The following is a 22,906-nucleotide window of genomic DNA, read 5'->3' on the forward strand; positions in this document are numbered from 1 at the left end:
CGAGGGACAGGTTCAACCTCTGCTCCCAGTGACAGCACCCAGGGAAGGGCTGGAGCTGGGCCAGGGCAGGGTGGGGTGGGAGATCAGGAAAGGTTCTTCCCCCAGAGGGTGCTGGCACTGCCCAGGGAATGGTCCTGAGGCTGCCAGAGCTCAAGGAGCGTTTGGACAGCGCTCCAGGGATGCCCAGGGTGAGGTTTTTGGGGTCTGTGCAGGACCAGGAGCTGGTCTGGATGATCCTGTGGGTCCCTTCCAGCTCAGCACATCCTGTGATTCTGTGGCACGGGGCTGGGAAGGCACCTGGCTCAGGTGAGGGAGCTGCAGGCTCAGGTGAGGCTCCCTGCCCATGGTGGCTCTGTAGGGCTCAGTCCCATGGAGCTGAGAGCACATTCCCATCACTCTGCTGTGGGAAACAAAGGACATTTCCCCTGCCACAGCGTGCCCTGGACCCCTCTGGCAGGTGATTTTGCTGCAGTTTAGGGTGACCAGGACAGCTGAGAGCTCAGGCCTGTGTTGCCAGACCCACCTGACACAGGAGCACCCCGGGGCCCAGCTCTGTGCCCAAGCTCTGGTCTCACACCTCATCAGTGCTCCCTGATTTCCCAGAGCTGTGCTAACCTGTGCTGGGCTGGCTCTGCACACAGCAGCTCCCTCTGACCTCAGACTCAGAGCTGGAGACCCCTGCATGGATCTGTGTGTGTGCTCCGAGTCACAGGTCCTGCACCACGGTCACCCTGCCAGTCCATTATCCCCATTCCAAACGGTTCTGGGCAGCAGGAGCTCACCTGATGCTGCTGAGATGGGGTAGCCATTCTTCCTCCAGCTGACCCGTGGCTCTGGTGTCCCACTCACCCTGCACTCCAGCAGGATCTTGCCACTGATGTTCACCTCCATGTCCGTCAGGTTCTGGATCACGAACGGCGCTGCCTTGGCTGCAGCCACAAAGGAAAAGAGCCCCCAGTCAGGTTTGGGGAGGCCCTTCCCTCACCTCCCCTCCTTGCACGGCCCCTCTGGGCTGGATGTAGCAAAGGTTTGGTCGATCAGTTGATCAAAAATCCCCCCCCAAGGTTCTGGGAGGAGTGGGTGAGTTTATTTTGGTTTATTTTCACACTGCCTAAGCTTAGGTTTGGCTGCAGCTCCAACTCCTCATGCTCTGAAGAAAACAAAGGACAGGGAGTGGGTGGTGCACATGCAGAGTGAAGGAGAAAGGAGGGGGAAAGAGGAAATGGTTCTAAAGGTTTTTTCTCCTCCATCAGGAGTGCAGTTTTCTCCTTACTACAACCATGATAACGCCCACTTTGTGTTCATTTACAAGAGGTGTGGGACAGCAATGAATAAAATCACAATCACAGCATAAAACACACCCCAAACTTGCAGTGAGGACAGAAGATGAGGGGCACTGGAACATATAAAATGTTTGAATAGGGAGAGCTGGTTTGGAGAAGCATTTCCATGTGTGTTCTCCACAAGAACTGCCTGATGTGCCAGACAAATAACAGACCCCAGCCATCCTCACAAGAACGTGATCCTGATCCCAGTTCTCCATGGATATATTCCCAGTCTAGCTGTGTTTTTCCCACAGCAGTGCTGTGTAGGTGTGTGTGTAGGTGGAAATCTGACTGACTGAATAAAAATATCTGCCAGGGGAGAGGAAAGGGAAGGGTCTGAATGCAGAGAGCAGTGCAAGGGTGCAGCTCACAGCAGGTGATGCTCACAGGTGGCCCTGGTGCTGTGGGGACCAGCCAAAGCCCCATCACTGCCCAAAACCTGGGTGAGACTCCTTGCCTTCCTCTCTCCCTCAGGAAAAGGGAGATGTTTGTGTGTGAATGGAAAGAATTCCCCTCCCAGTGTGGAATCAGAGCTGTGGCTGAGGATCTGGGTGTGTGCAGGGTGAACAGGGCTCGTTCACCCCAAAGCTGAAACCAGCACGGGGCTGACCCTGCAGTGACCCTGAACCAGGGGAGACACTTGGAAAATCCCCATCTAATTCAGCTTCTGAAGCACTCTGACTCCTGCTCCCACACTTGCTGCTGCGTGTCTCAGTTCTGCCCCACTTCTGTGCTTTGGGTTTCCTCCACCATCTGAAGGTGGTTCATAAATCTATCCATTCCCCATGCCAGCAGCCCTTTTTCTTCTGAGGAGGCTTGGAGATGATCACCCACCTTCTTCACTCTGAAGCAAAAGAAACTTCACTAATTTTCAGTGATTTCCTACTGGCAGAAGTGTCCTGCCCTTTGTGTTCCCACAGCCAACAGGACCAGGCTGGAGGATCTTGGTGAAATAAAACAGTCGGGGGGTTGGGTATAAGTAAGAATTGTTATAACAAAGTGTACCCCTCTTACCCAGAATAAATGGCACAAGTCACTTGATTTTAAACTTGCCCAGGGATATTTGGGATCTGCTGGGTCCAAACCTATTCAGGTTTCTCATCCTGGAGGCTGAGAGTGGCTACCAAAGTCATACAGATGTGGGGTGAGCATCCCAAGTTACAGCTGTGCTGTCAGTAAATGGTGGGTGACTTTTTGTCCTCAGTTAACTCTAAATCTGCACCCAGCATGGAGCTGGGAAGGCAGAATGCTGCTGAAATCACCTGCATGTGATTTCCAATAATTTGGAATACTGGAAGCGAGTGGCTGGGTGAGTGTTCTCCATGTCAGGCTGTCAATCCACACAGAGCAAACTGTGTGGAAAAACAAAACCAAAACCAAAGCAGAGCAGGACACAAGGTTTGCATCAGGACACTGTCCCCTGGCACATACCTCTGACCAGGAGCTGGCTGTGCTGCTCCAGCGTGTCCGTGCTGTTGTGCTGGTTCTGGGCTCGGCACTTGTAGAGTCCACTCTGCTCCCTGGTGACGTTGGGAATCAGCAGGGTCAAAGAGATGGAATATTTGTCCATTTTCCTGAGCACAGCGTGGCTGGGAGCTGGCTCTGAGGAGGGGTAGTACCAGGCCAGGTGGGTGTAGATGTACTTGGAGGCCCGGCAGGTGAGCTGGACGTCGTTCCCCACGATGGCTGTGACTTGGGAGGATGTTTGCAACCCAGAGGGCACATCTAGGAGGAAGGGAAAACGTGTTTGGACTTAAATCCCAGCTGAGATCTTTGCTTGGCTGCTACCTGGGGGTCAAATTTCCAGCAGTAATGGAACAAGCCAGGTTTAATGAGGCACATGGAAATGTGGCAACTGGAGCTGGGAATTAGGGAAGTGAAAGTTCCTCTCACTCCCCAGTGCTAATCTGTGCTAGTCCAGCCCTCAGCATTCTAAATCATCCCATCTCCAAGTAATGAATTGAAAGCTTATAAATAGAAGGAGTTAATGGACTGAGAGAGTTTAATCAGGAGCTGTTTCCATCCAAGTGGATAAATGTGTTTGTGAGCTCTTCCCTCTCCACAGTCAGGGCTGGGAAGTATTAATTGCAGAGGAATAAAGAAACCCATTCCCAGCCCCTCAGGAGCAACACCTTCTTAGTCACTGAACAGTCTCCTCAACTCTCTCTTATTCCAACTGTGCCAATATTTATTTTCAGCACATGTGAATGCTGCATATTTACTTGATCACTGATGGATTAACTGATCTAATGGTGTCTAAGTCCTTGAGGCCTTTATATTTAGCAGAGAAATACTCTGAGTCATGACTCCAACCTAGCCATGAAAGAGTGAGCTGTTTCTTGCTATATTTTTAGCAACGTTTCACCCCAGAAAAAAAAACCCCACAAAATCAATTTTCCTGAAGTGGCGAAGTGAATCCATTTGAAAACAAGAAAAAACTGAATGGAAGGCCAGAGCCTGCCCTGCAATAACTGCCAGAGACCTGCAAGTAAATTGGGGCTGGAAGATCCTTTATTGCCTTTGGATTTTGTTAATTTTAGGGACCTATCCAGCTGAATGAAAGTTCATGGACAACCACAGTGATCTGGAATAATTCTGCTGTGTCTGTTTGGAGTTTTAAACAGCTAAGAGTTATGAGGAACCTCTTCTGTGTGTAACCAGGGACAGGCTCACTCTGGGCCACCTTCTGAGCAGGAACAGCTCTACCCTAAATCTGAGAGAAGATTCAGTGCCAAGCTGTTGGTGAGATGCTTTCTCCAGCCAGGATGAGCTGGGTGGGACTTTGAGAGGTCCAGGAGTTAAAGCAGAACAAGTGTGCACTGCACTCACCACCTGCAAATCCCACCTGGAATCTGGCCAGGGGCTCCTGCTGCAGAAAGTTCTGCAGAAGGCACAGCTGAGCAGAAACAGTGAGGCTGCTGAAATAACCACTCTGCCTTATAATAAACCACATATTCTATAAAATACAGAGCCCTGGAGGAGCCTTCAGACATGATTAAAAGTCTCTCTTCTTCTCGAGTCATCTGGAGGAGAACCCGTGCGCTTTTGCTTCACGGTTTTTAAAGACTGGCACCAGAAATACTTCACAAAAGATCCAAAAAGAGAAGGGACCCCCTCAGGCCACAGCTGTGGAAATTGTTATTTTTTCTCTTCTTTCCTTGTGCTGGGATTGCAGTTTGCTCTCTGCAGGCTGTTGTTGGGCTCAGTTGCTCTCCCCCTGTGCCAGCTGCACGCTCAGGCTGCCTCGTGTGACACATCCACTGCTCACTCCTGACATCCTGTGCTCCCAACATGTCCAAATCCTGCTTATCAACACTGGGGGGGAATGTCTGAGGCCACCAAATCCTCTCTAAATGGGAAAACTGAGAGCCAGTGAAAACACCAGGCTGTGGCAGGAGCAGCATTTCACATCCCCTGAATCTCTCCAACAAAACCACGGAACAAGAGCTGCATCCCTTGGGATAAAACTGCCTTGGGATAAAACTGCCTTGGGATAAAACTGCCTTGGGATAAAACTGCCTTGGGATAAAATTGCCTTGGCCATGGCACAGCTTGGGATGGGGGATTTGGTGTAAATTCCCAATGGATGGGATGTGGCCATTCCCAAGCCCTGAGTTTTGAAGGATGCTCCAGAGTTTTGCTTTGTTGCTGGACTTGAAAGCCGCCAGGGTTTTTTTTTTTCTACCAACTTAACATTCTGGGAGCAGAGGCCTGGCTTGTTTTTCTTATCATTCCTTCTCCTGGCATTTTTTATTTAGCATTTTGAATATTTTTAGCCGGAACCTGTGCTATTCTCTCCCATCTTGTTTGCCTTTCAAGCAGCTCTTTCGGCTCCAATAGAATATTCATTGATTTTCATTGCAGTGGAAGGAAAAAGAGAGGAAAAAAGAAGTTGCTCTGCTCTATCTTTTCATGCTCTCCTCTCTCTTTTCTCCTCCTACCTGGATTATCAGGGGAGCGAGTGCAGTTTGCAGAGCACATTTCAAGTCAGTTCATCTCTCAGACAGCTTTGCTTACATAATCCTGAACCTGAGCAGTGATTAACTTCCTCCCTCTGAACAGATACTGTGTTTTAGAAGGCTCCTAATAAGTTGGCTAAAAGAAAGCACCACGGGGCTTTTTCCCTTTTATCAGCAGTCACCAAACATTTGTCTTTGGTGTTGTGTTACAGAGTAGTAGCTGCGAATTCCCCTCTCCACCGTGTGGGATTCTGTGGCAAAAGAGGGAAAGGAGCCATTGGGGGGAGGTAAAAAGGCAGCATAAATCAAAGGCAAGGCTGGCTCCATTTGTATTTACAAGGAATTAATTGTTTTTAATTTCCTGTGCTTTGCACAATAATCTGTGTAATTCAAAACTTCTGCTCTTACCCAAATTCCAGCCCTGGGCTTGGCAGGGGGGGTTGTCAGGGGTAGGGATGAAGAGAAGAGGGAGCCCCTCTATGTGGAGCAGTGGTGCTTGTCAGGAATCCTGTCAACACCTTGGCAATGAGCAGTTTGGAGTGGCACAAAATCCTAGAACAGCCCAGCTCATCCATTGTTCTGCTATCTGAGAGCTGATTTTTATCTCCTGCTGGAAATGCAATATTTTCTCTCGCGTAGAAATCTTTAACTCCATTTTTCTCGGTTGTTTTGGCAATCAGATAAACCCTTGGAAAAAGGGCTTTGGTTATTATTTGTTATTCTTATCATAATTCATTTATATTCCCAGAACATTTGGAGTTTTCAGATGGGTGGGATCCCGCCTTGCCGAATGTAGTGCAGTCAGACAAAGGCTGGAATTTGATTTACTCTGGACCTGCAGCTCTGTGGAGCTGCCCTTTCCAAGGTGCAGAGCAGAGATTAGAAGGTAAATGACACTTGTCCATGGCAGAGAATCCCTGCAGGGGACACCAGGGCAGCTTTTCACTGCACTGGGGACTTTGCAGCCTGCTTGGAATGTCCTTTGGAGCTGGACAATGACATTTCTGAGCATCTGATGGCTCACCCAAAGCTCCAGTGGGAACCCTGCAGTCGGAGCAGTGGTGGGAAAGGCAGGCAGGGTCACATCTTGATTGGATTGACACAAAACAAAAATCCCAGAGTAAGAGTTAGGCCAGGACACGATGGATGAATCCCTTTAGGGGAGACTCCAGAGGGCTGCAGAGGGACAGTGACAGTCAGGACATCTGCAGGAGGGGCTGTCACTGCAGGAGGAGATTTCTCTTCACTCTGGACCCCTTATAAGGTTTGGATTCTGAGTGATCTCCAAACCCTGCTGACCCTCCATGAAATGAACTCTGCTGGCAGAGAAATGATTTAAAAATAGAGCCCAGTGCTATTTCTGGTGTCCGTGGGAGTTTTTGTGGGGGTTCTGCAGTGGAAGAACAAAATGGTTGCTGACAATTATTCCACAGGGATAAATTAATTTTTCTGAAATGAAGGTGGTGGTGGTGAAAACGTCAGACTGAAATGAGCACATCCCCAGAGAGCAGCCTGGACAACACCTGAGGAAGTGTCCCTGGAATGTTCTGCCTTGTTCTGAGAAAACATCTCATCCCTGCCCCAGTGGAAAAGGGATTTGAGGGAGTTCAGCCTCTGTGTCATCTTCAGATTTCTTACCAGGGAGAAACGAGTTAACCCAATTCAGCCAGAAGGTCTGAAAGCAGCTCAGGGAGCAGCAGCTTGTTTCTTGGTAGGAGATAATGGGAGAGCAGGTCTTTAAAATCAGGAAATTGCTGAATTAATTGTGTGCCACACTTGCAGCTGCTCTGCAGAGACCTGTGAAATGCTACAAACATTTCCCAGGTGTCCCAAAGTCCCACGTGTTGCTCCCAAGCTCTGCCCCAGCCTTCAGCTCAGCCCTTAGGTTCAACCTGCCAGAATCATGAAGTGACCAGCTTAGAGCCTTGTGCTGCTGGCCTTCCTCTGCCTGGAACCTCACAGGCTGTCCCTGGACATCCCTCAACACTGAGACAGGAGAAAACTCTTGGGGAGAGTCACCTGGAGCCTGCTCCAGCTGTTCCAGGTGTGAGGATGACCTGCAGGACTCTCCCCACAGCCTGGCCCTGCTGGAGCAGCACTCAGAGCAGATCCTCCCGTGGAGGAAGCCCACAGCAGGTCCCTGCTGCAGCATGACCTAGTTTAGCACCAGGCCACATTTAGAAAGTTTTCATTTCTTTCTAATCCATAAACATCACTATTTTTAAATACAGCACTTCCAAAAGCCACTCATGCTCAGTCAGCATTTGCTTCTTCCCCAGAACAGCACAGGCTCCCAGTTTTCCCTTCACAGACTGGAACAAATCTGTCTTGCCAAGCCCTGGTCACCTCCTGGTCTGCTTGGGTGGAAACATTCCCACCATAACCACTGTCAGTAATTTCCCCCAGTGATTCATTTCCTTCTTAATTCAAAGTGCATGATTAAAACACTTGAGTCTCAAAACATCGCTGGATGGATCTTAAAATAAAAAATTTGAAATATTAGCTCACCGTGGGTGGAAAAAAAACTCCCCTACATAACTTTATTATTAAAATAAACCAGAGTTGTGCAAGGTGCATGGGATGATCTAACCCTTTGGATCTGACCTTATGCTCATGGCTTATTTCTTTGGGTTTAGTCACCAAGTGTGGCAGTTCTGTGAAGAGCTTGGATAACCCACCCAGACCTAACAGCTGGCTGAATTCCCAGGACACTCAACACTTGGAAGGGGTGAGGAGTAAAATTAATAACTGGTCTTCAGCCTGCCTTGGACATCTTGGGAACCTCTGATATCTGAGCTGTATCTCCTAAAAATGCACCTTGAAGGGCATTTCCCTGAGTAAAGAAGAGGTAGAGCTTTGGGAAATGTCTTTTTGGAGACTGAAAGCCTCTCCTGTCTCTTGTCACCTCTAATGGAGGTGAAATCTTTCCCTTCCATGGCTCCTGCCTCATTATTTTTGGATGGCATTTTTCTATTGACTCCAATGGGAACAGTGCTTGGTGAACCCTTTTTTTGCTTAGGAGGATTTGAAAGGTGCTGGATTCCTTTGGAGCAATGGAGTCAAACCACCCAGGAGGGAAGGGAGGCACAGGAGGGCAGATCCCTGCCACGAGCGAGCTCTGCCCTCCCAGCTTGCTCATGGGCAAGGAACCAAGCAGTGAGAATCAGACATTTACTTGCCAGGACACTTCTGCACTCTTTGTTCTAAAAATCGATATTTTGATGCAAATCCTGCCAGCCAACATCCACTCATCCAGAAATGTTCTGAGCACAGAAACGTTTCAGTTTGTTCTGGGTGAGCACTTGAACAAGGCTGTCCCTGGACTCTCCTCTCTTTTTAAAAACCTGCCATCTTGATGTAGATGTTGATCTCACTCCTAAAGAATTCCTGTGCTGAAAGGTTAAGCAGATATTTGTTTGGATTTGTGTTCTCTGGAGAGCTTCCTCCCTGCACAAAGGGGGCTGCAAAGGGCTCCAGTGCCACGGTGCCATCAGCCCTGGGCTGGAGCCTGGCCTTGCTCACCTTGCTGCTGATTTCCTGAGTCCAACCTTTCTCCTGGCTCAGGGAGAGGCTCCAGGCCTCTGGAACACCACAAAAGCCTCGGCTTTGCCAGAGGTTTCCTGAGGACAGCGCTGGAATGTCACCAGTGCTGCTCTAAGGCACAGAGAGAGGGACTCGGGGCCAAGGCTGGACATGTCCCACCAAGCTGGACCCTGCCTCGTGTGGGGTGAGCAGCCTCCAAAACACAACACACAGGGATGGCCTGGAGTCTGAAACTCCCAGGGGAATCAGAGCAGCAGCAGCTGCCTTTGGTGAGGGGTTTGTGCATTTACCTGACACGTAGAACTGGACGCTGCGCTCCTCCTGGCCCACCTTGTTGGAAGCCACGCAGTAATAGATCCCCGAGGCACTGCTGTTCTCCATGGTGAGGGTGCTCACGATCTGCCCACAAAGAGAGAACAAGGAATGGCTCTGGGGTGTGCTAGGGTTGGAAAGCTGTTAAGAAAGTTGTTTCTAGTTAAGAATGGGTGAAAGTCCCAGCCAAGTGCTGCTACTTGCTTTTTTTCTCTCGTGTCTCAGCCCAGTTAATTCTCTTCCCTCCTCGTTCCTAAACCTTCCTTTTTTCCCTGTCTTACCCATGAAAAACGGGATCCTCTTTTGAGAAACTGCCAAGGTCTTTTGTGACAACATCAAGCAAAAAGCTGAAGTGAAGGGCCTGGAGGATCCATCCAGACACAGTCCCACACCTGTGGGTTATGTGGGGAATATCCCCATTTGCACGGGAAGCAGGTAATTCCCATGGATGTGGTACAAGGGGAATTGCAGGATTTTGCTTTTCCCCTCAGAGAGGGGAGGGAATGATGTGCTGGGAGCCCCTTGATTCCAAAACCCTTCCTTGGAGCTGTACAGGACTTGTTCAGTGAGGAAAGAAGCTCTGGAGAAGCTGCCAGGGCTGCAACGCTTGGCAAATGCAGGAAGGGAGGATGGTGGAGAAGGAAGGAGCCCTTGTCCTGAGCTTCACCACATCGGAGGAGGAGGTGATTCTGTTACTCCTGGGGCTGAACTCAAACACTTCCTTAAGAACTTGTGCTCCTTAAACCTCCCAAGGCTCCTGCTGGTGAGGCACTGCCCTGTCCCTGTCACGGTGCAGCCTCTCAGGCTCACCCAGGAATATCCACAGACCGTGCCTTTAATTATTCCATGTATTCCTTTGGAGTGTGAGCAGGAAAACAGAGCCTGAGCCACCAAGGCAGAGATGTTCTGGCAGGATTCCTCTGCTTCCCCTGCAGCCATTCACCTGAGGAGCTCTGAGCCCTCACATTTGGAACAAATATCGCTTTCTTTGCCATCCTCTCTAAGGCTTTTGAGAATCAAAACTCATAACACCCTCTGGCCCTTTGTCCTTATCTCCAGAGAGCTCTTTGAAGTGCACAGAAGCATCTCTGGACTTTCTTTTTAATATCCTAAACTAAACTCGCACAAGACATTCCTTTACCCCTCCTAAAGCTGCCCCATGAGTGTGTCTAGAGCTGTGTGGGATGTACTTTTTGAGTTATTTAAGATTTGCTGAGATCTGGCACTTTAAATCCCACAGGGAAATGAGTTCCAAAGGTTTTGATCCCATGTGCATTTCACATTTGAATGGTGAGCATTTGCAGCAGGATAAGGGCTGAGTGGAAAAGTCTTCACTTTTTGTGGGTACCAAACACAAGAATGGGGAACCCCCAAATTCAGGGGTGAAAAAGGAGAGCAGCAAACCCAGCTCCCTCTGGCGTCCACCACAGAAAGAGCTGTGCAGTCCTGAGTGATTTATGATGTGAAAATAGCTTGGCTATAAAATCAGCCTGCCTGTGAAAGCAGCCTGCTCCTCCTCCTGGTGCTGGTCCTGGAGCAGTGGCCCAGTGCCACAGGCTGGGAACCAGCACATCTTAGAGCCCTGAGCAGCACTTTGGAATTCCTGCTGAATCAGGACCAACAGCTTTCTCCTCATGGCTGCTGGATCTGAGCATTTCATGTTTGGAAAGAGCAAAAGCCAATAGAAATGTAAGTGCTGAGGACAGAAGGGGATACATTTGGACAGCTTTTTAACAGCAATTAGTCTTTCTAAGTGACAGCTCTAGCTGGGAAGTGGAGGATAACGCTGTAGAGCCAGGCAAAATCATAAAATATCCATTTTGGGACTTGTCCAAAGTGTTAGGGGTGACACTGTGGCTCTTCTAAACACTGATGGAATGCCTCAAGCTGCTTGGTGGCCCAGAGGTAAATGCTCATGAACACACACACAGACAGATGCTGACATCTCCATCCCCATAACTCAGGAAAAGTCTGGCAGGGCAGTGGGAAAACAAAACCAACAAAAAAAGCAAATAGCTATCCTGAGACCTCATTGGAGCTAATCTCAGTCGTGTCTAGATATGAAGGTGAAAAAGATGGTAAGTGACAGTGGGAAACAATCTGGGGACAAATTCTTGGGGAAAAAAACAACAACTGAGGAACAGAGGGAAAGTAATTTTCTTGTTTGGATGCTCCAGTCATGGCTGTGCACTTGGATCCCAGCTCATCACACACTTGAGCACCAGAGATCAGGCACCTTCCTGACTTGGCCCACAGCTGGCACCTCCCAGAGCCCTCCAAACTGTGACTTTTAAACCAGCAGCATCCAGCAGAGATCTACATGGGATCCCAGAGCTGGCAATTCAGGATTTTGTTTGATTTTCTTATAGGATGAATCCCATGGAATCATTCTGTATCAACCTTTCACTCCAGCTGGGTGCTCCTGGGTAAATCCCAGTTATCTTTTCAACTTCTGAAATAAAGTTCTCAGTGGTCAAACAAACCTAATCCTGGTTGGTTTGGTAGCTGAGATTTAAAATCTGTGTGTGTTTGGTCACAGTGGCAGGTTAGGATAAGGATTCTGTTCTTCTAAATGCCATCCCTAATGAAGAAATGGTTTGAACTTGAGCACCCAAACTCAGGGATGTTCTCCCATTATTAACAGTGCAAACTCTGCAGGGGCACAATCCCAGGATCTGGGGACCTTTGGTAGACAGTGGAAAAATTCAGAGGGGTTAATCCCTGTGTGTGCTTATCCATGCACCTGGAGAAGTATTTTCCACTCCTGGAATCAGAGCCAGGGTAGAAAAGCCTGGAGTGAGTCCAGAGGAGGCCACAGAGCTGCTCCAGGGCTGGAGCCCCTCTGGAGCCAGGCTGGGAGAGCTGGGGAAGCTCACCTGGGGAAGAAGCTGCTCCAGGAAGAGCTCAGAGCCCCTTCCAGGGCCTGAAGGGGCTCCAGGAGAGCTGGAGAGGGACTGGGGACAAGGGATGGAGGGACAGGACACAGGGAATGGCTGCCAGTGCCAGAGGGCAGGGATAGATGGGATTTTGGGCAGGAATTGTTCCCTGGCAGGGTGGGCAGGCCCTGGCAGAGGTGCCCAGAGCAGCTGGGGCTGCCCCTGGATCACTGGAATGTCCCAGGCCAGGCTGGACAGGGTTTGGAGCAGCCTGGAACAGTGGAAGGTGTCCCTGCCATGGCTGGGGTGGCACTGGAGGGTCTCTCAGTCCCTCACACCCCAAACCCCTCTGTGATTCCATGATCAAGGCAGGGCTCACCCCACAGCTGCTGCTCAGAAAACCCAGAGCTCAGCACTCTCTGCTGAGCTGAACAACGATTGATGTGAATCCTGCAATTGCCTTCAAACTTTGTGTGTCTGCCCTGCAAATGCCATCAATGAACCACTCAGAGCCTGGAAATGTGCAGTTCCCAATTTCCCTGTCCCTGTGAGCAGCAAGGACACAGTCCCAGCTGCCACAGGGCTGTCCCACCCTCAGCTCCTGCGCAGGCAGCGCTGGCATGAACCTAATTAATAACAAATTATTGGCATGTCGTGTCTAGACATCTTCCTAGTGGGAGCTGGATGGGATCCTGGGAGTTCACTGCATACCAAACACATCCCAGGCTTGGATTTGGAATTAAGGACTCCATTTCCTATTACTTAACCTAAAGGCCACCCAATACTGTGAGCCCAAGGAAGGGATTATTAACTAATAAATAATTACTAGGGAAGAATAAACTAAGTTTAAAACTCAATAAGCAAAGGAATAAAATGACTGATTTCTGAAGAACAGCTCTGACAAGTAAATAGAGCTTGCTGCTGGGACAACTCCTGATGGAATAGTTCAATAAAGTCCATATGTAATGTTCCCAAACTGATAAAAATAAGTTATTTTAGAAGCAGCCAAATAACATTCCCCAGCCGTGCACTGTGAGTGTTTTAAGACATCTTGTAGTAAGGACAGAGCAACGAGACCTTTTTTAAGCTGGAGCCAGCATGAATTAATATCTCTTGTTATTCCTTGCTTTTTCTTTCCTTTGTCTAATCCCTGCCCTCCCCGAGAGCTTTAGTGAACAATCTTTCCTCTTTCACTTCGTTAGCTCTCTGTGGGCGAGGATGAGGAGTGGAAAACGTGGGTGGAAAACTTCTCAGCTGTCTGAGTCTGGCAGAGCTGGGCTGGAGGTGGCTGCAGGGAAGTGGAATTACAGGAACTTCAGCAGGGACCCTGCACAGAAAGCATTCAACTCACTCCTAATCCATCCACTTGAGTGGCACACCAGAACACTTGTTTGCATAGGCTGACAGTCCTGATCCAGCATTGGAGTTCATTCACTCAAAACATGCTAAAGGATGGGCTGAGGATGAGTGAGAAGTCTGGGAGCTGGCTGAGACCTTCCAGCTTTTCTCCCACCTCTGGCAGGGGGTGTTGTGTCCCTGGTGCCTTCCTCAGCGTGAGCAGAGCTGGGTGGTCAGGAAAATGGGCTAACTGGGCTGGAACTGGGCTAACTGGAGGCTTGAGGTGTCCCTGGAGGAGCTGTGGGGTGGAGGGACCTGGAGCAGGTGGGTGAATCCTGGCTGGTCCTGAGCAATCACCACTCCCTGCTCCTTCCTCCAGTGACTGCAGACGTTTTGTTCTTTTTGTTCCTTCAGGAGGTCTCAACTTGGCATTTTGGGGTTCGTTTTCTTGAGTGGTTGTAAATTTAGGAGGTCAAGGGAAGACAAAGGGTGAATTCTGCTGTCCCTGCTGCTGGCCAGGCTCTCACCAGAGCCAGCAAGGGCAGCTCCAGGTGCTCCTGGGCAGTGCCTGACACACCTGGGCTGATCCCAGGCAGTGGCTGCTGTGTCCCAACGCCATCCCTGTGTCCCCTTCCTTGGTGTGACAGGGCTGGAGAAGCTCCTTGAAGTGACAGGTTTGAACAGCCTGGCTGAGCTGCTCACACACATCTCACCACACACATCCCACTGCTCTAATGTAGTCTTTTTGCTCCTTCAGGAGGTCTAATCTTGGCATTTTTGGGTCAGTTTTCTTGAGTGGTTGTGAATTTCACCAGCAGAAACACCCACGTGGCCTGGCCACTCTCATACAGACATGAAAGGGAGAAAAGAGATGAAAAGAACCCCCCAGTGAGGACTGAATTATGCATGAGTCTTGCTATTCCCTTCTGCTGGTCCCAAGCTCAGGCCAGTTTGTTATTTTGCTAACAGGAAAGAAAATAAAACAGCAACCTAGCTCCTTGTGACTTGAAAAGTCAGGCAGTTCCTGCAGTCACGGGTGTTACACCTGGTGTGAAAAAGCAGATTCAGAGGAGCCATGCAGTGCTTAAATCCCAAAGTGAGAAGTTCAACACGGAGTCAAAACCCCAGGAAAAATGAAACTATCACAGTGCAACTGCCTCCACCACTGTTTGACCAAAACTTCACTGAAGTGCATCAGAACCTGAACCAGAGCCTCGTGCTTTTCCTCAGGAATGAGACTCTTAGGAAGGTGGGAGGAGGTGAAATTCACTTTTCTGTCTGTGGAATACTCATGTAATAATCATGATGAGGATGATGACAAGAGAGCTGGATTTTACATGGCACTCCTGTCAGGAGATGTCTGAAGAGCTTCATGTGATCAAAGAGCACCGGGGGTTTGCTGAGAAAAACCATTCTTGCTGCCCTGCCAGCTTGCTTTGGGCAAACTTCTGGATCTGGTGATTCCAGGGGAGTTATTCCCATGTTTTTAGCAGCTCTAAACAGTTAATGCAAGTTTTCACATGTGGCTGGACCAGCTTTTATTGCTGCAGCTCCCGAGGGTGAACCCTTGGGTGCTGACAAATCCTAGAGCCCAGATGAATTCCACCTTCTGCCCAAGACTCCAGTGCTCATGGGACAGGCTCAAATCCCACAGGAAAATCCCTGAGCTCAGCCAATCCCACATTCCTAACACAGCTCCTCAAAGCTCAGACTCCAGCATCTTTATTTCTTCACCTCCTTGGTCAATGAAGGTGAATTAATTGCTGGGACATGCTGGGAATGGATTTGGCTGTTTCCTGTCTATTCCATTCCTGGTGGGAATAACAACTGAAAAAACTCATGGAAAAGTCTGAAGACTTGTTCCTCAGTGACTTTTAAAAAAAATTATATTCTATAATATAAAGTCTGCAATTAACACAGAGCCTTGAACTTCATCAAGGGGGAAGGAGAGGAACTGTCTGCAACATAAGGAGGGAGTGAAACCTGAGATTGCTGTAATTTAGTTATATTCATTTCAATAAATCTTAATCAGGACACAAGAATTAATAGGAAACACCTCAGACTGTGTTGTCAGCCCAGGAGAAAAAGAATGAATATAATATAAATTGTGAAATTGTGTAGCTTGTAACTTTAATAATGAAATATGTAAAAGCTGATTATCTATCTATCTATCTATCTATCTATCTATCTATCTATCTATCTATCTATCTATCATCTATATCTATGGAGACAAACAGCAGCTCTGAGAGTCTCAAAGCTCTTGTCAGCCCATGCAGCAATCAAAAAGTCTCAGAAAAAAGAAGAAACTTTGAAGGTAAATGTCACCAACCTCCATTTTTATAAATAATTAGCACTTTTAGGGGGTTGCTTTTACCTAAGATGTAGAATCCCTGAAGAATCATTAAAGCCAGAGCTTAAGGGGCACTATGCCATCTAAATAAATCCAATTTATAAATATCTCCCAGCAATGGAAAAAGTTGGGAATGAGGGTGAACACTGATTTTCTCCTTCCCAGCCCAAGCTCCATGTTTTCAGAGCTCTGGTTTGGATTATGTTTAGAACTGGGAAGTTTCCCTGAGAAAGAGCAGATGGCTGAGGCACTGATCCTGCCAGATGCTGATTTCGTCTGGACCCAGTCCAGACGAGCACTTTAGCTTTGTGCTTAACTTTAAGCACGGGAGTAACTCAAGAATTCTCCCATGCTCAGAGGTGAAGCAGGATTTGAAGAGCAGCGCCCAGCACCCTGCAGGAACAGACATGGAACCATCTGGAACTTCCACCTGGGAAGCTGGAGCTCCAAACCCACTCCTGGAGGCAGCAACCCCTGCAAGTCCAGCAGGTAATCCCAGCCAGAGCCCAGGAGAGCCAGGAGATCCTGAATCCACAGCAGATTCCCAGCCTGGACGTGTGGAACATCATCCAGGATCACCAGAGTGAGGGATACTGCACAGGCAATTAATTCCTGGTGGGATCTCTGCAGATCACACAGGCAGGGTGATCCCAGTGCTGTTGGAAAGGGGAGCAGGCAGGGAAGTGTCTGAGGAAGGTTTTCATTGTGCCAGGGAAGTGTTTCAACCTGAGACCTGCACCTCTGGAAATCAGAGCAGGTACCTGTGGCACTGGCACCACATTCCTGGTGCTGGGAGTAAAGAAAACAGGGCAGGAAAAAGGGGAGAAGGATAAAGGGGAGAAGGATAAAGAGGGCAGGATAAAGGGGGCAGGATAAAGGGGCAGGATAAAGGGGGCAGGATAAAGGGGGCAGGATAAAGGGGGCAGGATAAAGGGGGCAGGATAAAGGGGGCAGGCTCAGGAGCCCTCCAAGTGTTTCATGAACTCAGAGTCTTTATCAGCATTCACATCACAGCACCCCTCAAGCTGAACTACTCTCACACTTTCTCAAGAGTGAGGGAAACAGAAGATTTTGACCCAGAAGTCTTGGGAGAGTTTAAACAGGGTGTGTGACATCATTCCCAAACCCCAGCACTCATAAACAGCAGAGATCTGGGATGATCCCAGCGCTGGGGAATTCCAAGCATGCTAAGAACCCTCAGCAGCTTGGGAACCACGAGCTGGGGGTGAGCATCCCCTGACATCATCCCCAGGCCATCCCACACCTACCTTCAGTTTATCCCCCAGCCTCTTGGGGGTGTTCTCGATGCTCCTGATCTTGTTTCCTATGACTGTGTTCTCCCAAACCTCAACTTTTGGCCCCTCAGGATTGCACCTGGAGGTAGAAAAGCAGAGATGATGTTCCAGGCAAGCAGGGGGGTGTATTGGAGAGAGAAAATGTCAATCTTAGACAATAATCTTTGGTCTTAAATACTCCTAAGTGCTGCTGCTGGAGTCTGTTACTTCTTTGTGAAATTCCTCCATTCCTTCTTTGCAACATTTCAAAATTATTTACAAAGCACCTTGACAGAGGCAAACAAAATCAGTGTTTGACCAACAGTGAACCCCCCAATCTTAGCAAAGATTAGAAATGGAAAATACCTGACAGTTAATTGAATAATGGGACTTTTATCTGGCTAATGTAAGTTATATTTCCAAATTGAAAATGCCAGTCCCTCCAAACTGTGGGGATGTTGCTGAGTGTTTGTCTGTGCTCAGCTTCTAACAAAAACTGTGGGCTGAGGGTGTAGAACGGATAAATACTGGGAGAGAACAGCAGGAGGTCCCTTTCATGCTGCACATTCCACAGAAAACATTTCTAAATCTTCATTTTGGAATATGGGCAAGGAGCAGAGTGTGTAACACATCGTGTGGGAAGGTCCAGGTGTTGCTGCTTCATGCAAATTCAGATATTTGTGTCCTTTCCTCAAGGTGAAATGAGGTCTTCCAAAATTTTCTGCAGGTCCCCTAGTCTCTCAGACATTCTATCCATTTATTAAATAACTTCAGACTAATAACTAATAACTCTTTATGCCTTAGTTGCTATCCTGTAGCATTTACCTCTAGCAAAAGATTTCCCTTCAGATCAGTTTTATTCAATCTCTTTGTTTTGGTAAAACATTGTTTTAAGCAATGTTTAAAACATGTTTTAAGCATGCTTAAAGGTTTATTTAAACCTTTGAAATCTTCCCTCCATTATTATTACCTTTTTTTTTTTTTTCAAAGTATGCAAGCTGCAACAGAGATACCTTAATGGTAAACAGCTTTTGTTCTTTATTGAACAATTGCACTATCCAGGGCAAAAAAACTTTTCTGTCTTCCTCAACTTGTTAAAACCAAGCAGAGACACAGTTCTTCTCACTCCTAGAAATGCTTTGAGAAACCACAGGGTTTCAGGAGGTAAAATTGACTTTTCTAGGCGCTGATGCTGCAGAAAATTCCTCCATAAATCAGCCCTGCCTTTGCCAAAGCCACACAAAGCACAGGGGCAACTCCCTGGGTCAGGGGAGGCTTTGCAGCTCTCAGAAGAGCCTCGTTAGAAGATCTTGAGGGACTTCCTGCAAGGCACAATCCTGTCCTGAGGATGAAGGGGAAAAGCTGAGAGGAAGTAAAATCACATCCCAGCTCTAAGGAACAATGCTGGTGCTCAGGGACTCAAAGGGCACTGCTGAGGCAGAGTGGGGGGAGAGAAAGAGAGAGAGAGGAAGTCAGACAACAGAAGGAAATGGGGGCTGTGTCATTTCCCACAGGAATCCTCCTCCAGCTTCTGCTGCAGCGAGATAAGGCTGCCCCTGGGGCCAGCAGAGGTAGAGCCACTCTGCAATTGTATTTAAATTGATAAAATCAGAGGGCTGCAACAAGGGTTATGTGAGGTCCTTTGCCACCAGGTCACTGATTTGGATCTGGTTGAGCTTGGCACTCATGGCCAATTCTCTCCCCCTAGACAGGTCTGGAAAAGATTTTGGGTCACCTCTGTGGCTTTCCTAAGGATGCAGGATCTGTTTCCATGTGATGTTTCCACTCTGCTCTTGTTGAACCCCTCCCAAGCAGAGCCCTGTGCCTCTTGCTGCCCTGCAGAGCCAACAAAGCCATCAAATCCCTGAGTTTATTCCCAAAAAAGGTGGGTAACTGCGGGATTCCTCCCTGGGGCAGGCACACGAGCCGGGGCTGGATCACCCAACATCCCTGTGCTGTACAGAAAACCTGGGAAAGGATTTCTCCCCAATTTCCCCCTCTCTCATGGCTTGCCATTCACAGCAAAAAATGAGTGAGAAAATAAGGCACTATCCAGCAATTTTCTCCCTTGCTTTCTAGATCTGTCTTCCTTCTTTTAAAATGTGTGGAAAACCCGATTTCATCCCTCTCACTGCAGGGAGGAGCTGACGTGGTCAGGGCTGTGCAGGACGTGCCCAGGAGCTACCAGGGAAGGATGGGCACCAGCCAAGGCCTCTCTCTGCAGACCCCTCTGCCCAGGGAACTGCAGGAGCAAGGGGAATGTCTCCTTAGGAAAATCTCCAAAGGCATCCCACTTTTCCCTGGCCTCCTTCCTCTCTGGCACCTCTGACCCAATGACTTTGCTGGCAAAACCTGCAGCACAGAAGGGTCCCCAGTAAGACACAATTCCCTCTCCCAGCTTCACTGAGGCTGCCCCAGGAGACTGAGAACTGCCATGAATCACATATGGATTTAAGGAAGCCAAAAATCTGTCTGGAAATTATCTGGAAAAAGCTCTTGAGAGGCAAAAGGTGCTCTGCCCACAAATCCTGCTGGTTTTCCTTTGTCAAGTATTCACAGCATTCAACAGGGCCAAGGAAAGTCAGAGGGGCACTGTTGGTCAAGGTAAAGGAAAATTCAATGATCTTTAGTCACTTTAAACTTATTTAACACAATTCAGGTAATGCACAAGGTGCACAAACACAACCAGATGCCAGCTGGGCTCGAAACCCTGGAAATCTTCACTCTGATTGTGATTTTAGCTCAGATAAATAGGATGGAGTAGAAAGCAAACCTGACTGGAACACGTTCATCGATGGGGACATCACTTACAGGGTGTCTGTGATGTTGCAGGGCTGCCACTTCCACTGGATGCTTGGCTCGGGGTTCCCGCTTGCTGTGCACGAGATTTTGTGTTTGCTTCTCAATTCCACCTTCACAACCTTATCAAAATCAGTCTCCTTTTCATAGATCTTGGGTCTCTCTAAAGAAAAAAAAAAGCCACAAAAATGCAAATGAGAAAATTTACATCCATAAAAGGTTTTGCAAGATTTTGCTGGGAGAAGTGATGATCCAGTGAGGCTCCTGATGTTGTGGGGAATTCCCAGCGGTTCTGCAAATATCCCTTCACAGAAACAAGGGTGTTGGTTGTGGTATTTCACAAAACACATTGCAGTGCTACCACATTCATCCCAATCCCTTTCAAGTGCTGCTGGGGACCTGCTGGGCTTCTGGAAAATTCATGCCATGGAACATCTCTTGGTCAGGGCTGCAGGATCAAGATCAGCCCATGGGCTGTGGGCAAAATGGGATTGGAGGGCTGATGTCCCCTCCTGAGAGGAACCTCATCAGGCACCAGCTCCTCAGGATTTTTGGGAAAAAACATCTTTTTCACCTGATGTCTTTCCTTTTCTGTGTGTGTAACATGCACTGGATGGAAGGGAGAAGAAAGCGAGGAAGGAGAGGTGTGGGGAAAACACTTGGAGAGAAATGCCAAGAAATTCTCACCAACCACAACGAATGCCATGAGAAATGTCACGGCATTACTCACATCTGGAGGAGCTGCAAGATCACACCCTCAGACTGGAAATCTCTCTTTTTGTGACACTTTCAGGGCTGCTCGTTGCCAGCAGGAAAGAAACACTTTGTCCTGTCTCCTTCCAGCTCCCACGGGAAGGCACAGAAAGGAGGAATAACGGGAAAAAAGCCCCAAAGTGAACTGAACTTTTGCTAACCTCGGACAGGGTGGCTTTGAGATTGGGGTGAAAGCACAGGCTCTTCCCTTGTGCAGACAGCTCTGCCCATCCCTGGCTGGATCTCTTTGTCTGCTTCTCATAACAGGAAATCAAACAGATTTATTGGTGGGGTCCCAGTGTGGGACACCCCTGTGCAGCCAAGGGAGGCTGCTCTGCACCGAGCCCTTCTGACAAGCTGGGAAGTGAATGGAGATTAGATTTCTATTTTTTGGGCTAACTTATTTTTTTCTGCTGTCAGGGAGGCCCCCAGATATGTAAATATGAGCTATTGCCCACCTCATCAATCTTGAGCCCTTTCCCTCTTTTTAAAAAATAGTCTTTCTTTGCCTTCCAGCCCTTTTAGGAGAGCACTGACCAGGCTGATCCCGTGCCTTGTTGGGACTCTCACTTGGCATTTCTCATGGTCAGGCTCTGAAAGATCTGACCTCACCAGTGCCTGAAAACACATCAGTATTTCCTTCTCCACCCCATGGAAGCATTGACTGGAGTAGGTTCAGCCGTATCCCATCCTGTCATAAAACACTGGCTGTTCAAAGGACCTTCAGGAGGTCCTGGTTTACATTTCCCCTGAGAAACCCAAATGCTGGCCCCTGTTTGGTGTGGCTCCCATTGAGCTGAGCCGAAGGATTCCACGTGCTTGAACATTCCTGAGGAACTCACAGGACAAACTCTTGGAACTAACACTGAATTTCTTTAGCTTGCATCTCATTTCCCATCAGTAAATTATTTCTGATCATAAAAAGAATTCTGTAAATTCTCCCCAGAGGGAGAAGCACATTTTTTATTATCTCGGACATTTCTCTTTTCAGCCTCAAATCCTGGCTTTGACATGTCTGGGCTGACCTCACAAGTGTGATTTCACTTGAAGAAAGACTCGAAGTTCAGTGTGAAAAGTCACTCAAGTGTTGATTTTTGGGCTGTAACAATAAAGCTTTACACACTTGGGCAGGGGGACTGGTGTTTGTGTGTGTGAAAGAGCACGGGGAGACAAGGACTGATCACAAACATTTAATATCAGGACGTTTTTCTATATTCTTGGTTGACTGGCATTTAAATTGTCCTTCTGAAAAAGAAAAAATAATTTAACTTGCTCCAACTCTAACAAGACCAGGAGTGAGAAGTGAATTCTTCATGCCACAATTATGGCACTGTTAAGTATGACTTGAGACCTAAAATGAGTCCAAATGATTCATCAATTGAAATAATAATTATTTATGATCAAGCAATTATTTTAAGTGTGAGGGGAAACGCCTCCCCATCTGTTCGTTCACAGGGTGGGAAGCTGGCTGATTGTGGGCACAAATTCAGAGATTGAAGAATTTTTCCTATTGTCTGTGCCTTTCTCCTGCAGAGGTGGAGGTGGTGTCACCCTGCAGGTGACCCTGCTCAGGTGTCCAGGATGGGGACAGGGCCCTTCCACACCCCGCAGTGCTCCCTGCAGGCTGCTGGCTCTGGAGCACTGAGGGTTTAGGGGGCAAAATATCTCCTACAGGAGATATTTCCTGGGATGAAACCTTTCCAACCCTCTGCCATGGCCATTCCACCTCTGAGTGTGCCCCTGCAAGCTTTGCCCTTCCCCTGGCTGGGCCAAATCCTGTCTGCAGCAGTTGCCTCCATGGGTGATGAAAACCTGATTTTAATAGGTTAAAAGCTCTTAAATGGCAATTTTCATTCTGTCTCTGGTGGTTTGTAGTAATGTAGGGGGTATAAAAGGAATGTTAGTCTGCCTGTTGTGGTGCACCTGCATTCCTGCCAATCTCACACCGTATTTTCAGAGTTCTACAGTCGGGATCTTATCTGTGGTAAGAGCTGTGAAGAGAGCTGGTTTCTGGAGTGGGACTGGCATTTGGGATTGACTCAGACTGGCTGGTTCCTCAGGGCTGGCCCCTGCACAGTGGACAGGACCTCACCTGCAGAAGGGTTTTGAGCCCAGAGCCTGGTGTTACCAAGGGTGCCCCTGGCCGAGTTTCTCTCTGCCTCCCCCTCCACACAGAGCTTTGACTGAGCAGGACAGGGATTGTGCACAAACCCTTATCCCTGGGGGTCTAAATCCCTCTGCCAGCACTGCCAGCACTGCCAGGGCAGCTCTTTCCATCCCCTTCTTTCGCTCTGTATCCCACTGTGGCTCCCCAGCCCCTCCCCAGGCCCTGCTCCCCTCAGCCATGGCCCTCCCCAGGCCCTGCTCCCCTCAGCCA

At 48.4% G+C, this 22,906-nt stretch overlaps 1 protein-coding gene across 1 annotated transcript in view; it reads right to left on the minus strand.

The window, feature by feature from the left end:
• The window catches only part of LOC107203705 (vascular endothelial growth factor receptor kdr-like), a 71,344-nt gene that overhangs the window by 36,510 nt on the left and 11,928 nt on the right, over positions 1-22,906 (minus strand). The window contains exons 5-9 of the mRNA XM_033514175.1: positions 19,789-19,939; positions 16,972-17,077; positions 9,118-9,226; positions 2,757-3,050; positions 783-929 (exon numbers count right to left, since the gene is read on the minus strand). Of these exons, the coding sequence (XP_033370066.1) occupies positions 783-929; positions 2,757-3,050; positions 9,118-9,226; positions 16,972-17,077; positions 19,789-19,939 (807 nt within the window). The remainder of the gene's footprint in view (positions 1-782; positions 930-2,756; positions 3,051-9,117; positions 9,227-16,971; positions 17,078-19,788; positions 19,940-22,906) is intronic.

This window comes from Parus major, chromosome 4A, assembly GCF_001522545.3.
Source record: "Parus major isolate Abel chromosome 4A, Parus_major1.1, whole genome shotgun sequence".
In the NCBI taxonomy this organism is placed as follows: domain Eukaryota; kingdom Metazoa; phylum Chordata; class Aves; order Passeriformes; family Paridae; genus Parus; species Parus major.